Source organism: Gekko japonicus, unplaced genomic scaffold (genome assembly GCF_001447785.1).
Source record: "Gekko japonicus isolate JY-2015 unplaced genomic scaffold, Gekko_japonicus_V1.1 scaffold1234, whole genome shotgun sequence".
In the NCBI taxonomy this organism is placed as follows: domain Eukaryota; kingdom Metazoa; phylum Chordata; class Lepidosauria; order Squamata; family Gekkonidae; genus Gekko; species Gekko japonicus.
Window position 1 is genome coordinate 167,807 of NW_015168685.1, and position 12,274 is coordinate 180,080.

Genomic DNA, 12,274 nt, shown 5'->3' on the forward strand with positions numbered 1-12,274 from the left:
GCCGATGCCTCCGTCGCCTGGCTGGAGTGGCCGCGGGGGAGTCTGGAGTCGGGCGGCCGCTGGTGGGAGCCGCGGGTGCCCGGGCCGAGATTGGGGGGGCAAGGCGGGCGACAGAAGGCCGATGCCTCCGTCGCCCGGCCCTCTACAGAATCCACCCCCCAAACCTCCAGGTATTTCCCTCCTTAGAGCTGGCAACCCTACATTCCCCTCAGTGCCTGTTGGTAGGCAACTAAGCTTGGTCCTGTCACCTACTTTGGCCTTTGGGAGAAAACACATTGGGGCCAATCCTGATAGGGTTGCCAACTCCAGATGGGAAATTCCTGGAGACTTGAGGGATGGAGCCTGAAGAGGGTGAGGTTTGAGGAGGGGTGGGACCTCAGACAAGTACACTGCCATAGACTCCACCCTCCAAACCAGTCAGTCTCACATAGGGAACCATTGTTGCCAATCTCCAGGTGAGGGCTGGAGAGCACTCAGTATTACAACTGCTCTGCAGAAGGGAGGGCAGAAGTCAGCTGAAGTCAAAGGGGCAGATAATGGTAGGTTGGTGGCTAGCTGGGAAGGAAATGGGGTTGCCAACTACATGCTGACAGATTCCTGGGGATTTGAGGGGTGGAGCCTGGAGAGGGTGGGGTTTGCAGAGGGGTGGGACCTCAGACAGGTAGAATGCCATAGACTCCACCCTCCAAACCAGCCATTTTGTCCTGGGTAACAATTGTTGCCAATCTCCAGGTGAGGGCTACAGATTACTCACAATTACAACTGCTCTTCAGGTAGCAGAGATCAGTTCCTCTGGAGAAAACAGTGGACTCTGTCATTATACCCTGCTGAGGTCACCACAGCAAATTGACACTGTTTGCCCAAAGCCAGAGCACTGCCCCAAAGCCTCTTTCTAGATCCCATTGTATTGCTTTCACAACGGGCTTTACTGCTAGTTTTATATAAGGAGGAATGTTGTTTAGAAAACACAATTTGCATTAAAAACATTATAAAAAATCTGTAAAAGTTATAGAATAGTGGTTTTCTTCGGTGAGTTTATTTTTCCCGATTGTATTCACACCGAAGCCTGTCTTGTTTTTGATAACTTATGGGGAGCAGCTGTGGGTCAGTGGAAGAGCATCTTCTTGGTGTGCAGAAGGTCCTAGGTTCAGTTCCCATCTTATCAACTGGAAAGGACCATGTAGGAAGTGATATGAAAGACCTTAGCCTGAGACCATAGAGAGCTGCCACCGGTCTGAGTAGACAATACTGACCTTGACAGACCAATTGTCTGATTCAAGGCAGCTTCATGTGTTCCTCCCAACTAATTTGGAGGAAGTCTCCTTAGACTGCAGGTGGGCCTTTGCTTCGCTCACTGGAATGGTAGGATCCACCCCAATGTGTAATTAGGCACCATTTTTTCTCTCTCTCTCTCTCTTTCTATCTCTCTCTCTCTCTGCCTCAGGGCCCAGGAAATTCTTGTTTCACCTTTATCAGTATATAATATATATATATATTTAAAAATTCCTCACTTCCAATCAAATTCCACCCCTTCTAGGTAGTCAATGGCCACGGTTTGGTGTCCCTGAAACGCAGTCTCCTGTCGGAAAAACTTGGCCGTTCTCTGCAGAACCTGACTGGAACAACGCTCTACATTGCAGCCACCGTCATAGAGACAGCAAGTGAGTTTGGAAACAGGAACCTCTTTATCTGTGTACACTAAGGCTAAGCCAAACTCCTTAGTATGTCTTCATGTTTTGCCTGATGTAAGGAAACGGTTTTGCAGGTCCAGTTCCCTCTTTGGTCCAGGGAGCGTGGAAAAGTTTTGTGGTCATCCCAGGTGTTCACCTGGCGAGATGAACCTTTCCCTTACTCCCAAAGGTTATCAACATCTCCCTTGATATCAACTGCTGACACCAACAAATATGATTGCATATCTCCTGCTAGACTGATCTGTACATCTAGCACTCTGTATCTGCATTGCTATCTAAAGTCTCCACCTAGCTGCTGCATCTCCTGCTTTACTGGTATCATACTAGCTAATGCATCAATGATCTATTGTGATTTTGTGCCTTAGGGATGGAGAGCTCTGCTTTCATCCCTTCCTATTGCTGCTGTTTAAAAAGTAGGACCAAATAGGTGTGATGTGTTTACAAAGATCAGGCTCTGAGAATTCAAAATATAAGTTTAATAAAAATAAACAGTACAAATGGCCTGTGTGAGCATCAGGCTAAGCAAGGATATAAAGAAAAGGTGAAAGCATGTGATCCTCTAAACCCTAAACTCTACACTTATCCAAAACAATATTTAATTAGGATAGGCTAGAAATTCTTGAACTGGCTGCATCTAAAAGTCCATTATTCCCTTAGTTCTCAGAGCTCACTTGGGACTTCTCCCAGTTGTCCCTCCACATGTGATCAAGGTGGAGTCTCTTTGTAAAAGTATAGTCCTTATAGTTTGAACTTCGCTGGCCAAAAGCTGAAAGGTAAGAGGGTTTCTTCTTCATGTCCTAAGAATTATACCCTGTCCTAAGAATTTTATCACGTCCTTTGAGAGTCAGCCCCCTCTGGGGTTAGTCTTGATCTTCCTGCCCCAAAGGAAGACAATACAATCTAGCCTTCTGGCTGTCCCAGTCTCTATTCCTCTAGGTGGGACATTGTAGCAGAAGTGTTAGATGGAGCCATTTGCACCTGTAAGCTCTGCAGAGTTCTCTGCTTGGGGCTTGAATACTCATTGTGCCCCCAGCACCTTTCCTGTTTGCTTTGCTACAAACTTGCAGCCAGGTTCCATCTCACAGACAGAGTGCAGTCCCAATGGCTGAATTATCAGGTTGAATTCTACAGCGGCGGGTTTTTCTTCACACCTGAGCTGACCCCTTTTTCAGCTGTAATAAAATATACGTCAATCGACAGCAAATAACTGAACAGCCCAACTCTTCAATCTAGCGCTTGATTACGTGGGATCCTCTTGTTTCCTATGTGAACTCTGGCTGGGAATTGCCATGATAAGAGATGTACAGCCTTTGAAGTACTTGAGCTAAGCGATGCTGTGACCTCATGAGTTGATGCAGTGAGTTGAGAGCCAGCATGGTATAGTGGCTAGACTGTCAGACTGGGATCTGGGAGACTCAGATTTGACTCCCCACTCTGCCACAGAAGCTTGCTGGGTGACCTGGGGCCAGTCACATGCTTTCAGCCTAACCTACCTCATGAGGTAGGTCTTGTTTTGAGAATAAAACAGAGGAGAGGAAGATGGTGTAAGCTGCTTTGGGGGAAGAAGTAGGGTATAAATATCTCAATAAATTGCTAAATGTCCTCACCATTTGCTATGTGGCACCTGATTGGCTTATAAAACCCATGTGTTGTATTCTCAAAATCTAAACTGATGTTGTTTGGTGCCCATAAACAAGACATAGAACATTATGGGGATTGCTGGGGGGACGCTATCCTGTAAAAATTATGCTTATGTATTTATTTAGGCTATTTCTATGCCATCCCTTCAGAATCCTGCTTGAGGCATCTTAGAATTAAAACCACGTCACAATACTTAAAAAAAAACAAGCCTTTGGGCATGTAGCATAAAAACGGTCTGTAAACAGAAGTAGAGCACTAAGAAGGCGATACTAAAATTAAAATAAGTAATTAAAAGCCTGGGTAAAGAGATGCATTTTATCCTGGTGCCTACAAGAAAATCAAGTAGGGGTCAGGCGAGCCTCAAGGGCCAGGGTGTTCCAGAGGTGGGGGGCCACCACAGAAGATGCACTGTCTTTAGTTGCCACACAACTCACCTCGGAAGGCAGGGGCACAGAGAGCAGGACATGAGAGGCAGATCTTAACAGGCTGGGTAGTATGGACAGAGGCGGTCCTTCAGGTATCCTGGCCCCCAAGAACCAGCACATACAGATCAAGTTAATTACAAATTCAAGTCAATTACAAGAGCAAGTGAATTAAAAAATACTAAAGGTCAGGGGTCGTTTCGTAGAAAAAGAGCTAGGGGAACTCATTAGCATAACTCATTAGCATATGCCACACCCCCTGACATCAGGGGCCCGGCGGTGGACCTGTAAGGCTGGCGGGAGTGTGAGGAAGCCCCGCCAAGGCCCTCCCTGACCCCAGGCAGGCAGGGGTGGGGAGAGGCGGGGAGGAAGCAACTTACCCTCCCTCTTCTGCTGCCTCCTCTTGGCGGAATGAGGGCCGGAAGTGGGGCGGCCGGAAGCAGGGGGCGGGGCTTCATCGTGTGCCCTGCCCCCCGCACCTCACCTGGGGGAACTGCGATCCCCCGCGATCCCCCCCGAATCGACCTCTGCTAAAGGTGCCTTTCCAATAGTGGAGTATTTTAAGAACATAAGAACATAAGAGACGCCAATGTTGGATCAGGCCAAAGACCCATCTAGTCTAACACTCTGTCACACAGTGGCCAAAAATACCAGGTGCCATCAGGAGGTCCACCAGTGGGGCCAGGACATTAGAAGCCCTCCCACTGTTGGCCCCCCCAAGCACCAAGAAGACAGAGCATCACTTGCCCCAGAGCCCCTATCTATACCTTGTGGCTAATAGCCACTGATGGACCTCTGCTCCATATGCCTATCTAATTCCCTTTTGAAGCCGTCCATGCTTGTAGCCGCCACCACTTCCTGTGGCAGTGAATTCCAAGTGTTAATCACTCTTTGGGTGAAGAAGTACTTCCTCTTATCCGTTCTAACCCGACCGCTCAGCAATTTCATGGAGTGCCCACGAGTTCTTGTATTGTAAGAAAGGGAGAAAAGTACCTCTTTCTCTACCAGTTCTTTCCCATGCATAATCGTATAAACCTCAATCATGTCACCCCTCAGTCATCTTTTCTCCAAGGTAAAGAGCCCTAAGCGCTTTAACCTTTCCTCATAGGGAAAGTGTTCCAACCCTTTTATCATTCGAGTTGCCCTTTTCTGCACTTTTTCCAAAGCTATAATATCCTTTTTAAGGTGTGGTAACCAGAACTGCACACAGTATTCCAAATGAGGTCACACCATTGATTTATATAGTGGCATTATGATATTGGCTGATCTGTTTTCAATACCCTTCCTAATAATCCCCAGCATAGCATTGGCCTTCTTTATTGCAGTCACACACTGTCTCAACATTTTCAGTGAGTTATCTACTACAACTCCAAGATCTCTCTCTTGATCAGTCTCTGCCAGTTCAGACCCCATCAATGTGTATTTATATTTAGGATTTTTGGCTCCAATTTTAAAATAGCAATAAACCCAGAAATGGCAGTGCGCTTCCAACAGCACCAACCCGATCTCTTCTGCCAGGTGCCTCAAGAGTGCTTTACCATTCTCACTAGATAAAGCAGTGCTGTAGATCCAGGGCTGTAGTAATTTTTAAAATCCTGTGCAAAAGAAAGTTGGGAAAAGATGGAAGAACACTGTAGAAAGCTCTTACTTGCAATGAGTTGCCAATGAAGACCAGCATGGTGTAGTGGTTGGAGTGTCAGACTAAAACCTGATAGTTCCAGGTTTAGATCCCCACTTGGCTGTGGAAGCTTGCTGGGTGATCTTGGGTTGGCCACAAACTCTCAGCCCAGCCTTCCTCACAGGGTTGTTGTTGTTGTGAGGATAAAATGAAGGAGAAGAGAATGAAGTAAACTGGTTTGGGTTCCTACTGGAGAAAAAGGCAGGGTATAAGTTAAGTAAATTGAAAAATAATAATAAATGAGGTTGTCTGAATTTTCGGTTGAAATGAAGTGCATGAATCGTAGCAAATTCTGGGCCAAGTGGCTTGTCTGGCTAGGAGCTGAAAGGGGCGTAGTGCAGTGGTTAAGTGCGCGGACTCTAATCTGGGAGGACCGGGTTTGATTCCCCACTCCTCCACTTGTACCTGGCTGGATGACCTTGGGCAAGCCATAGTTCTGATAAGAGCTGTTCTTGAAAAAGAGCAGTTTCTGTCAGAGCTCTCTCAGCCCCACCTACCTCCCAGGGTGTCTGTTGTGGGGAGGGGAAGGGAGATGTAATGTATCCAGTCCAGACCGCGTGGCCTGCTTGGGCTCCACGCGGTCAGGCACAAACGTCGAGCTTCGCTCCAAGAGACAATGGACTATGCGGATCCTAGCCTGCTCCAATCAGGGGGCTAGGTTCCCGCACAAGAGCCTATGGGACTCTCGGCCACTGTAAATAACCTATTGGGAAGTGGAGGTGTGTTTTGGGTGGTGGTTTCTCGGGGAATATAAGCCGGCCAAAGTCGTTTTGTTCCTGATCGAATAAAGTACGCTTTGCTGAAATCACTCTCCATCTGCGTACTTTTCAGGAGAGAAGTTTGTAAGCTGCTCTGAGACTCCTTTGGGTAGTGAAGGGCGGGTATAAATCCGATCTCCTCCTCCTCCTTCTTCTTCTTCGTGTCATTTATCCCACCGTTTGTTTTCCACATTCCTGCAGGTGGGGAGATGGAGGAGCAAGAACTCGCCTCTGTGAAACTTCTGGAATCTCCGTATTTGCTGGACCTGTCCAAAACCAAGCAGCATTTTGTACCCGGGGCACCATTCGAAGTGCTGGTGTGTGTGTGTGTGTGTGTTGTTCTCTCTCCCAGTGCTGCAGCATGTCCCATGCCATATCAAGTGTATTTTATGGCCAAGGATGTCCCATATTGAATCCTAGTTTGCATCCTTGCTTTCTCTCTCTTCCTCTGTTATGGGTGGTGGAAAATGCTGACCAGTTGCAGGCTGACTTATGGCAACCCAGTAAGGTTTTTCAATGCAAGGGATGGTATTATTATTTATTTGATTTCTATCCCGCCCTCCCCGCAAGTGGGCTCATGGCGGGTTACAACACAGAAAGAAACAATACGAACTTTAAAATATTAAAGCATCACACTAAAACAATAAAACACAGTACAAGATGGCATTCTTAAACAATTTCCTAATATCCTGGCTCTGTGTGACGGAAAGGATAGAAGGCCTGAACAATGGGTCCCATGTTATAAACACAGCTCAATCCAGCATGTGGGCAGCTTAATCCAGCAATATGAGCAGCAGGGGCCCGATATTATTATGTTCAGGGCTATTTTTGGGCAGGAACGCACAGGAACGGAGTTCCGGCTGGCTCCTGAGTTGGCCACGCCCAGCGGGAACTCATTAGCATAATAGGCCACACCCAACAGCAGACACTCATTAGGATTGGCTACATTAGGGGTGTGTGGCCTAACATGCAAAGGAGTTCCTGCTACAAAAAATGCCCAGGGTTTTGACAACAAAGTAAACAGAATAAGAAGCAAAAGGAGGGTGTGGCTGGATACACTTCTGGTAACATGTGGGGTGTGGCCTAATATGCTAATGAGCTGTGCTGTCAGGGGTGTGGCCTAATAGGTTAATGTGTTTCTGCTGTTGGGTGTGGCCTATTATTCTAATGAGTTCCTGCTGGGCCTTTTCTACAAAAAACCCCCCTGATTATGTTCAGAGGTGATTTGCCATTGCCTGCCTCTGCGTCACAGCCCTGGTATTCCTTGGAGGTCTCCCATCCGAATACTAACCAGGGCCAACCCTACTTAGCTTCTGAGATCTCATGAGATTGGGCTAGCCTGGGCTGTCCAGGTCAGGGTCCCCTCTCACTACTTTTCTCAAACCTTTCTCGCCTGTCTTGTTTTCCTGCAGCTGTATCTTATAGCCACTGGAGGTCACTGTTCCACTAAGTGAACTCTCACGTGCAGAAGACAAACCTCTGGATGTCCTTTAAAGTTTTATTCAAGGTATAAACTTTCGTGTGCACGCACACTTTTTCAGATATCCGAAGAAGTGCGTGCGTGCACGCGAAAGCTTATACCCAGAATTAAACTTCGTTGGTCTTAAAGGTTCCACTGGACTCAAAGCTTTGTTCTGTTGTTTCAGACCGACACAGCTACCCCACCAGGGCTTTTATTGTAGAAAAACCCCATCTGGAACTCATTAGCATAATAGGCCACACCCAACAGCAGAAACGTATTAGCATATTAGACCACACCCTGGCAATGTGACTCATTAGCATATTAGGCCACACCCCATGCCTTCCCTTGGCTTGCCTGGGCACCCCGCACCCCCTTGAAGGGAAGGGAAGGCAGTTTAAACAGGCCGGGGAAGGCACGGGGAGGCATTTAAATGCCTCCCCAATCTTTCCAGGGCCCCCTTGGCTCACCTGCCTTGGAGTCACCGAGGGGGTGTCGCTCTCCAGGCCTTCCCTCTGTAGCCACGCACATGCAAAGGTTTTGGCTGTAGTGGGCGTGGCCTACTATGAAGCCAGCCGGAACTCCGTTCCTGTGTGTTCCTGCCCAAAAGTAGCCCTGTTAACCCCGCCTGATTCTTTCTGAATGTCCTGACAGTCTTCCTCAGCTAGATTTTCCTGAAAAAAGGAAATGGGGGGGGAGTATTTCTCAGCGCAGATGGAAGTTTGAATCAGGCATCGAGCTAGACTGTGTAATAGGAAGGCTTGCTTTGAAAACTTACACATTTTTACTAAGGCATGTCTTGAAACCTAGTACTATTTGGGGCTCACAGAAGCCTCGGAGAACAGGGAAGACTCAACATGTGATATTTGTCAAGCTGGAGATAAGCATGGGAATTCCTGGAAACAGGCTACTCAGATGTCATGTGCCGAGAGGGGGTAAACTGTGTTTTTGTGCCTTTGAGGGAGAGATCATCTGCGGAAACTAGGGAAAGCTGCAGATGAATAGAAGAGCAGGCGGGGGAAACTTGACACTGCGGAAAACCTCTGAAGAGTTCTTCAACTCTTCTTTTTTGTAACCCAGCTATTGCTTACTCCAACAATGGGCAGTTTCAGGATGGGCAAAACTACACAGGGGGGAAAGGATGAAGCCCTTTCTTCTCACATGCTGTGGCCCCAATCCAAATTGGGCCCTGCACACCTGGGAACTGATTTCCCAGAAGGGAACTCACAGGTGCATGTGAATCATACGGGACCAGGGTGGACTGGAGGAGGGTTAAGTTCACCCCTTTTGCCACGGAAGATTTCCCCATCTCTTAATTCCAGGAAAAGCGTTGTCTTAGATTATACTTCATAAACTTCTCCCTTTCTCCAGGCTACTGTTTCATTCTCAGATGGCACACCTGCCCCCCGCCTCCCAGTCCATTTCTCCGTCCAGATAACTGAGGGGCCATCCCCTGATAATGCCCTACTAGACACCGACAACCATGGGATGGTGAAATACAGGATCAACATCCCCGCTGGAGCAAAAAAAGTCACTTTTACGGTATGAAAATCCTTCTTGCGTTGGAAGAAGGCAGACGGGTACATTAAAGAAAGTAGAAGAAGGAGGGAGAATGGATAGTAGGAGAAAGGGAGGAGGCCCACAAGTCCTAGAGCTGGGGTCTCCATCTTGTGTATCCTGTGGACACTTTTGGAATTTGTGAAACAAGTAGTGTGTGCCACCACAAAATGGCTGCCATGGCAGGAGTGACCACACCACAAAATGGCTGCCATGCAAGCTGAAGTCAGCTACCAGATGTTGGAAGGTTACAAGCCAAGCGTTGTCTTATGACAGAGGCAGCTATTTCTGAATGGGTGCTCCCTGCAGATGCTAAGTATTGCTTCTCAGGATCTTCTGAAGCGTCTCCTGGTCCAACAGAGTAGAGGGAAGCCAGAAGTTTCCTGGACACCAGGAAACAGATTGGTGGGTGCCATGTTGGGGGATCGCTATGGTTGGTTCTAGAAACAGACATCCTGGGTTAGATCCTGTGGTCCGTCAGTCGGAGGTGCTGATGGTCACAGACGTTTCCCACATTCCTCTCTCTCCAGTAGTCCAAAAATCATGGGACCCACATGGACTAATAGTCAGAAAGCTGAAGTGTTGAGGGGAAGGGGATAGGGCTGCCTGGTATGGAAGACTGGGGGTGGGGACACGGGAGACTGCTGTTGGAAATCATGTGACGTCACTTCCAGCCACTGTGGTGTGGTGGTTAAGACTGGGAGACTCTAATTTGGAGAGCCGGGTTTGATTCCCCACTCCTCCCCATGAAACCTGCTGGGTGACCTTGGGCCAGTCATGGTTCTCTCAGAGCTTTCTCAGCCCTATCTGCCTGTTCTGGGGAGAGGAAGGGAAGGAGATTTTAAGCCTCTTTGAGACTCCTCAGGGTAGAGAAAAGCAGGGTAGGAAAACCTACTGTTCTTTTTCCTCTGGGGAAACCCAGATGTGTTGTCAGGTCTCTCTAGGAATCGCAGAAACTCTATGGTGATTCCTAGAGAGGACTGTCATCACTTCCAGGGAAGGCCTGAAAGTAATGTCACACCCCTCTAGGAATCGCTAGAAACTCTATGGAAATCCCAGAAGTGACATCACACCGTCTTCTCAACAGCATCTTTTAAAAAATTTGGAGCTGGGGGGCAGGTGATCCCCTGCCACCCCCAGCAGCCAATGTCACATTCTTTATGAATAACTTTCAAGATCCGGGATGCAGTATAACATAAGATGAACGTTATAACTTAGAAATCAGTATTACAAGGAGCAGAACTGACTTGTGGCTTCAGCCCTGACTCTGCTCATCTGCTGCTCATGTTAAGTACCAGCCGTTGAAGCGTATAGCGTCCTCACAGCCTAGCAATCCTGGAATGGGGTAGAAATTGCATTTCCTGCCCCATTAGTCAGTGCAGCTGATTCCTCCGGAGGAAGCTATGAGAGTTAAGTTATAAAACGTTCACCAGTTTATCGGATCGCCATAGGGTTTGCCAAGTGAGCTGCAAGTGTCTTTGTTGTCCCATACAGATAACTGCGGGGAGAGAGTCTCCATCAGAAACCACGCTGACTGCCACAGCCATGAATTCCCCGAGGGGCAGATACCTGATCATCGACAGCCCAAAGCACCAAGACTTGAATCCTGGAGAGACCCTCGATCTGGGGCTGAAACACGTTGGACCGGATGACTTCTCTAACTTCTACTACCTGGTGAGTCCTTGTGGCACGGTGATGGGCCCCCACCTTTCCTGGCTGAACGAACCTCTGAAACTAGAAGGGCTTGTCTTCTCTCAGCTTTAGATCTGCCCCTTGCCTGTTTTATTTGTTAAAAATAATTATATCCCAGCTTTCCCAGTGGCTGAAAACAGCTTAGACAGGGGTCGTTTCGTAGAAAAAGAGCTAGGGGAACTCATTAGCATAACTCATTAGCATATGCCACACACCCTGACATCACCGGAAGTGTGTCATAAAGCCACACACCCCGCCCCCAACGGTCCCAGCCGCCGCCGGCCTTGCAGCTCCACTGCCGAGCCCCATGAGGGGCCCGGCGGTGGACCTGCAAGGCCGGCGGGAGTGCAAGGAAGCCCCGCGAAGGCCCTCCCTGGCCCCAGGCAGGCAGGGGTGGGGAGAGGCAGGGAGGAAGCAACTTACCCTCCCTCTTCTCCTGCCTCCTCCTGGCTCAATGAGGGTCGGAAGTGGGGCGGCCGGAAGCAGGGGGCGGGGCTTCATCATGTGCCTCCCCCGTACCTCACCCGGGGGAACTGCGATCCCCCGCGTTCCCCCCCGAAATGACCTCTGAGCTTAGAGATCTTAATGTAAAAAAAAAAATCACAATTTAAAAACCAAGGACTTAGAACCGCAAACAACCCCTGTTGAAAGATACCTGCAGTTTGTACCCCGTTGAAAGCTGTGGAAAACGAAAGTTCTAAAGGTGATGCGTGCCCCCATCTCCTCAGGGAACACGCCCCACAACAATGGAGAAGGCACAGAGTCCGGTTGATGACAAAGGAGAACATCCAGTAGGATGCAGCCTGAGGAACACAGTTGGCCTGTTGAGGATACATTAGGGTTGCCAAGCTCCAGGCGATGGCTGGAGATCTCCTGGGATGACAACTGATTTCCCGGTGACAGAGATCAGTTCCCCTGGAAAAAATGGCTGCTTTGGAAGGTGGACTCTGTGGTTGAAATCCCTCCCTCCCCCAAACCCCACCCTCCTCAGGCTCCGCCCCCCCAAATCTCCAGGTATTTCCTAGGCAGACCTAGAATATATGGGTGGAAATAGATCTTTATTTAATAAATTAGAGTTTAAACTGCCCTCCCCTGTAAAAAAAAATAAAAGGGCTCAGGGCAGTGTACATCATGGAGTAAATACATAATACATAATTTAAGAAACAGTTAAAAACATTGAAGTCATTGGCAGGACAAAGCTCACTGGGGCTCTTATCCACACAGCTGTATACAAAATTAAAAATATCTAATTGTTTACTTCATTTATACCCTGCTTTTCTCCACAATGAGGACACAAAGTGGCTTACAACAGTCTCCCCTTCTCCATTTTATCATCAAAACGACAGCCCTGTGAGGTGGGTTTGGCGGAAGAGCGA

At 48.2% G+C, this 12,274-nt stretch overlaps 1 protein-coding gene across 1 annotated transcript in view; it reads left to right on the top strand.

The window, feature by feature from the left end:
• LOC107114004 (complement C4-like) overlaps window positions 1–12,274 on the top strand; it is a 98,181-nt gene that overhangs the window by 26,160 nt on the left and 59,747 nt on the right. Inside the window, exons 9-12 of the mRNA XM_015415423.1 lie at window positions 1,538–1,661; window positions 6,392–6,507; window positions 9,021–9,191; window positions 10,701–10,880. Coding sequence (XP_015270909.1) covers window positions 1,538–1,661; window positions 6,392–6,507; window positions 9,021–9,191; window positions 10,701–10,880 — 591 coding nt within the window. The remainder of the gene's footprint in view (window positions 1–1,537; window positions 1,662–6,391; window positions 6,508–9,020; window positions 9,192–10,700; window positions 10,881–12,274) is intronic.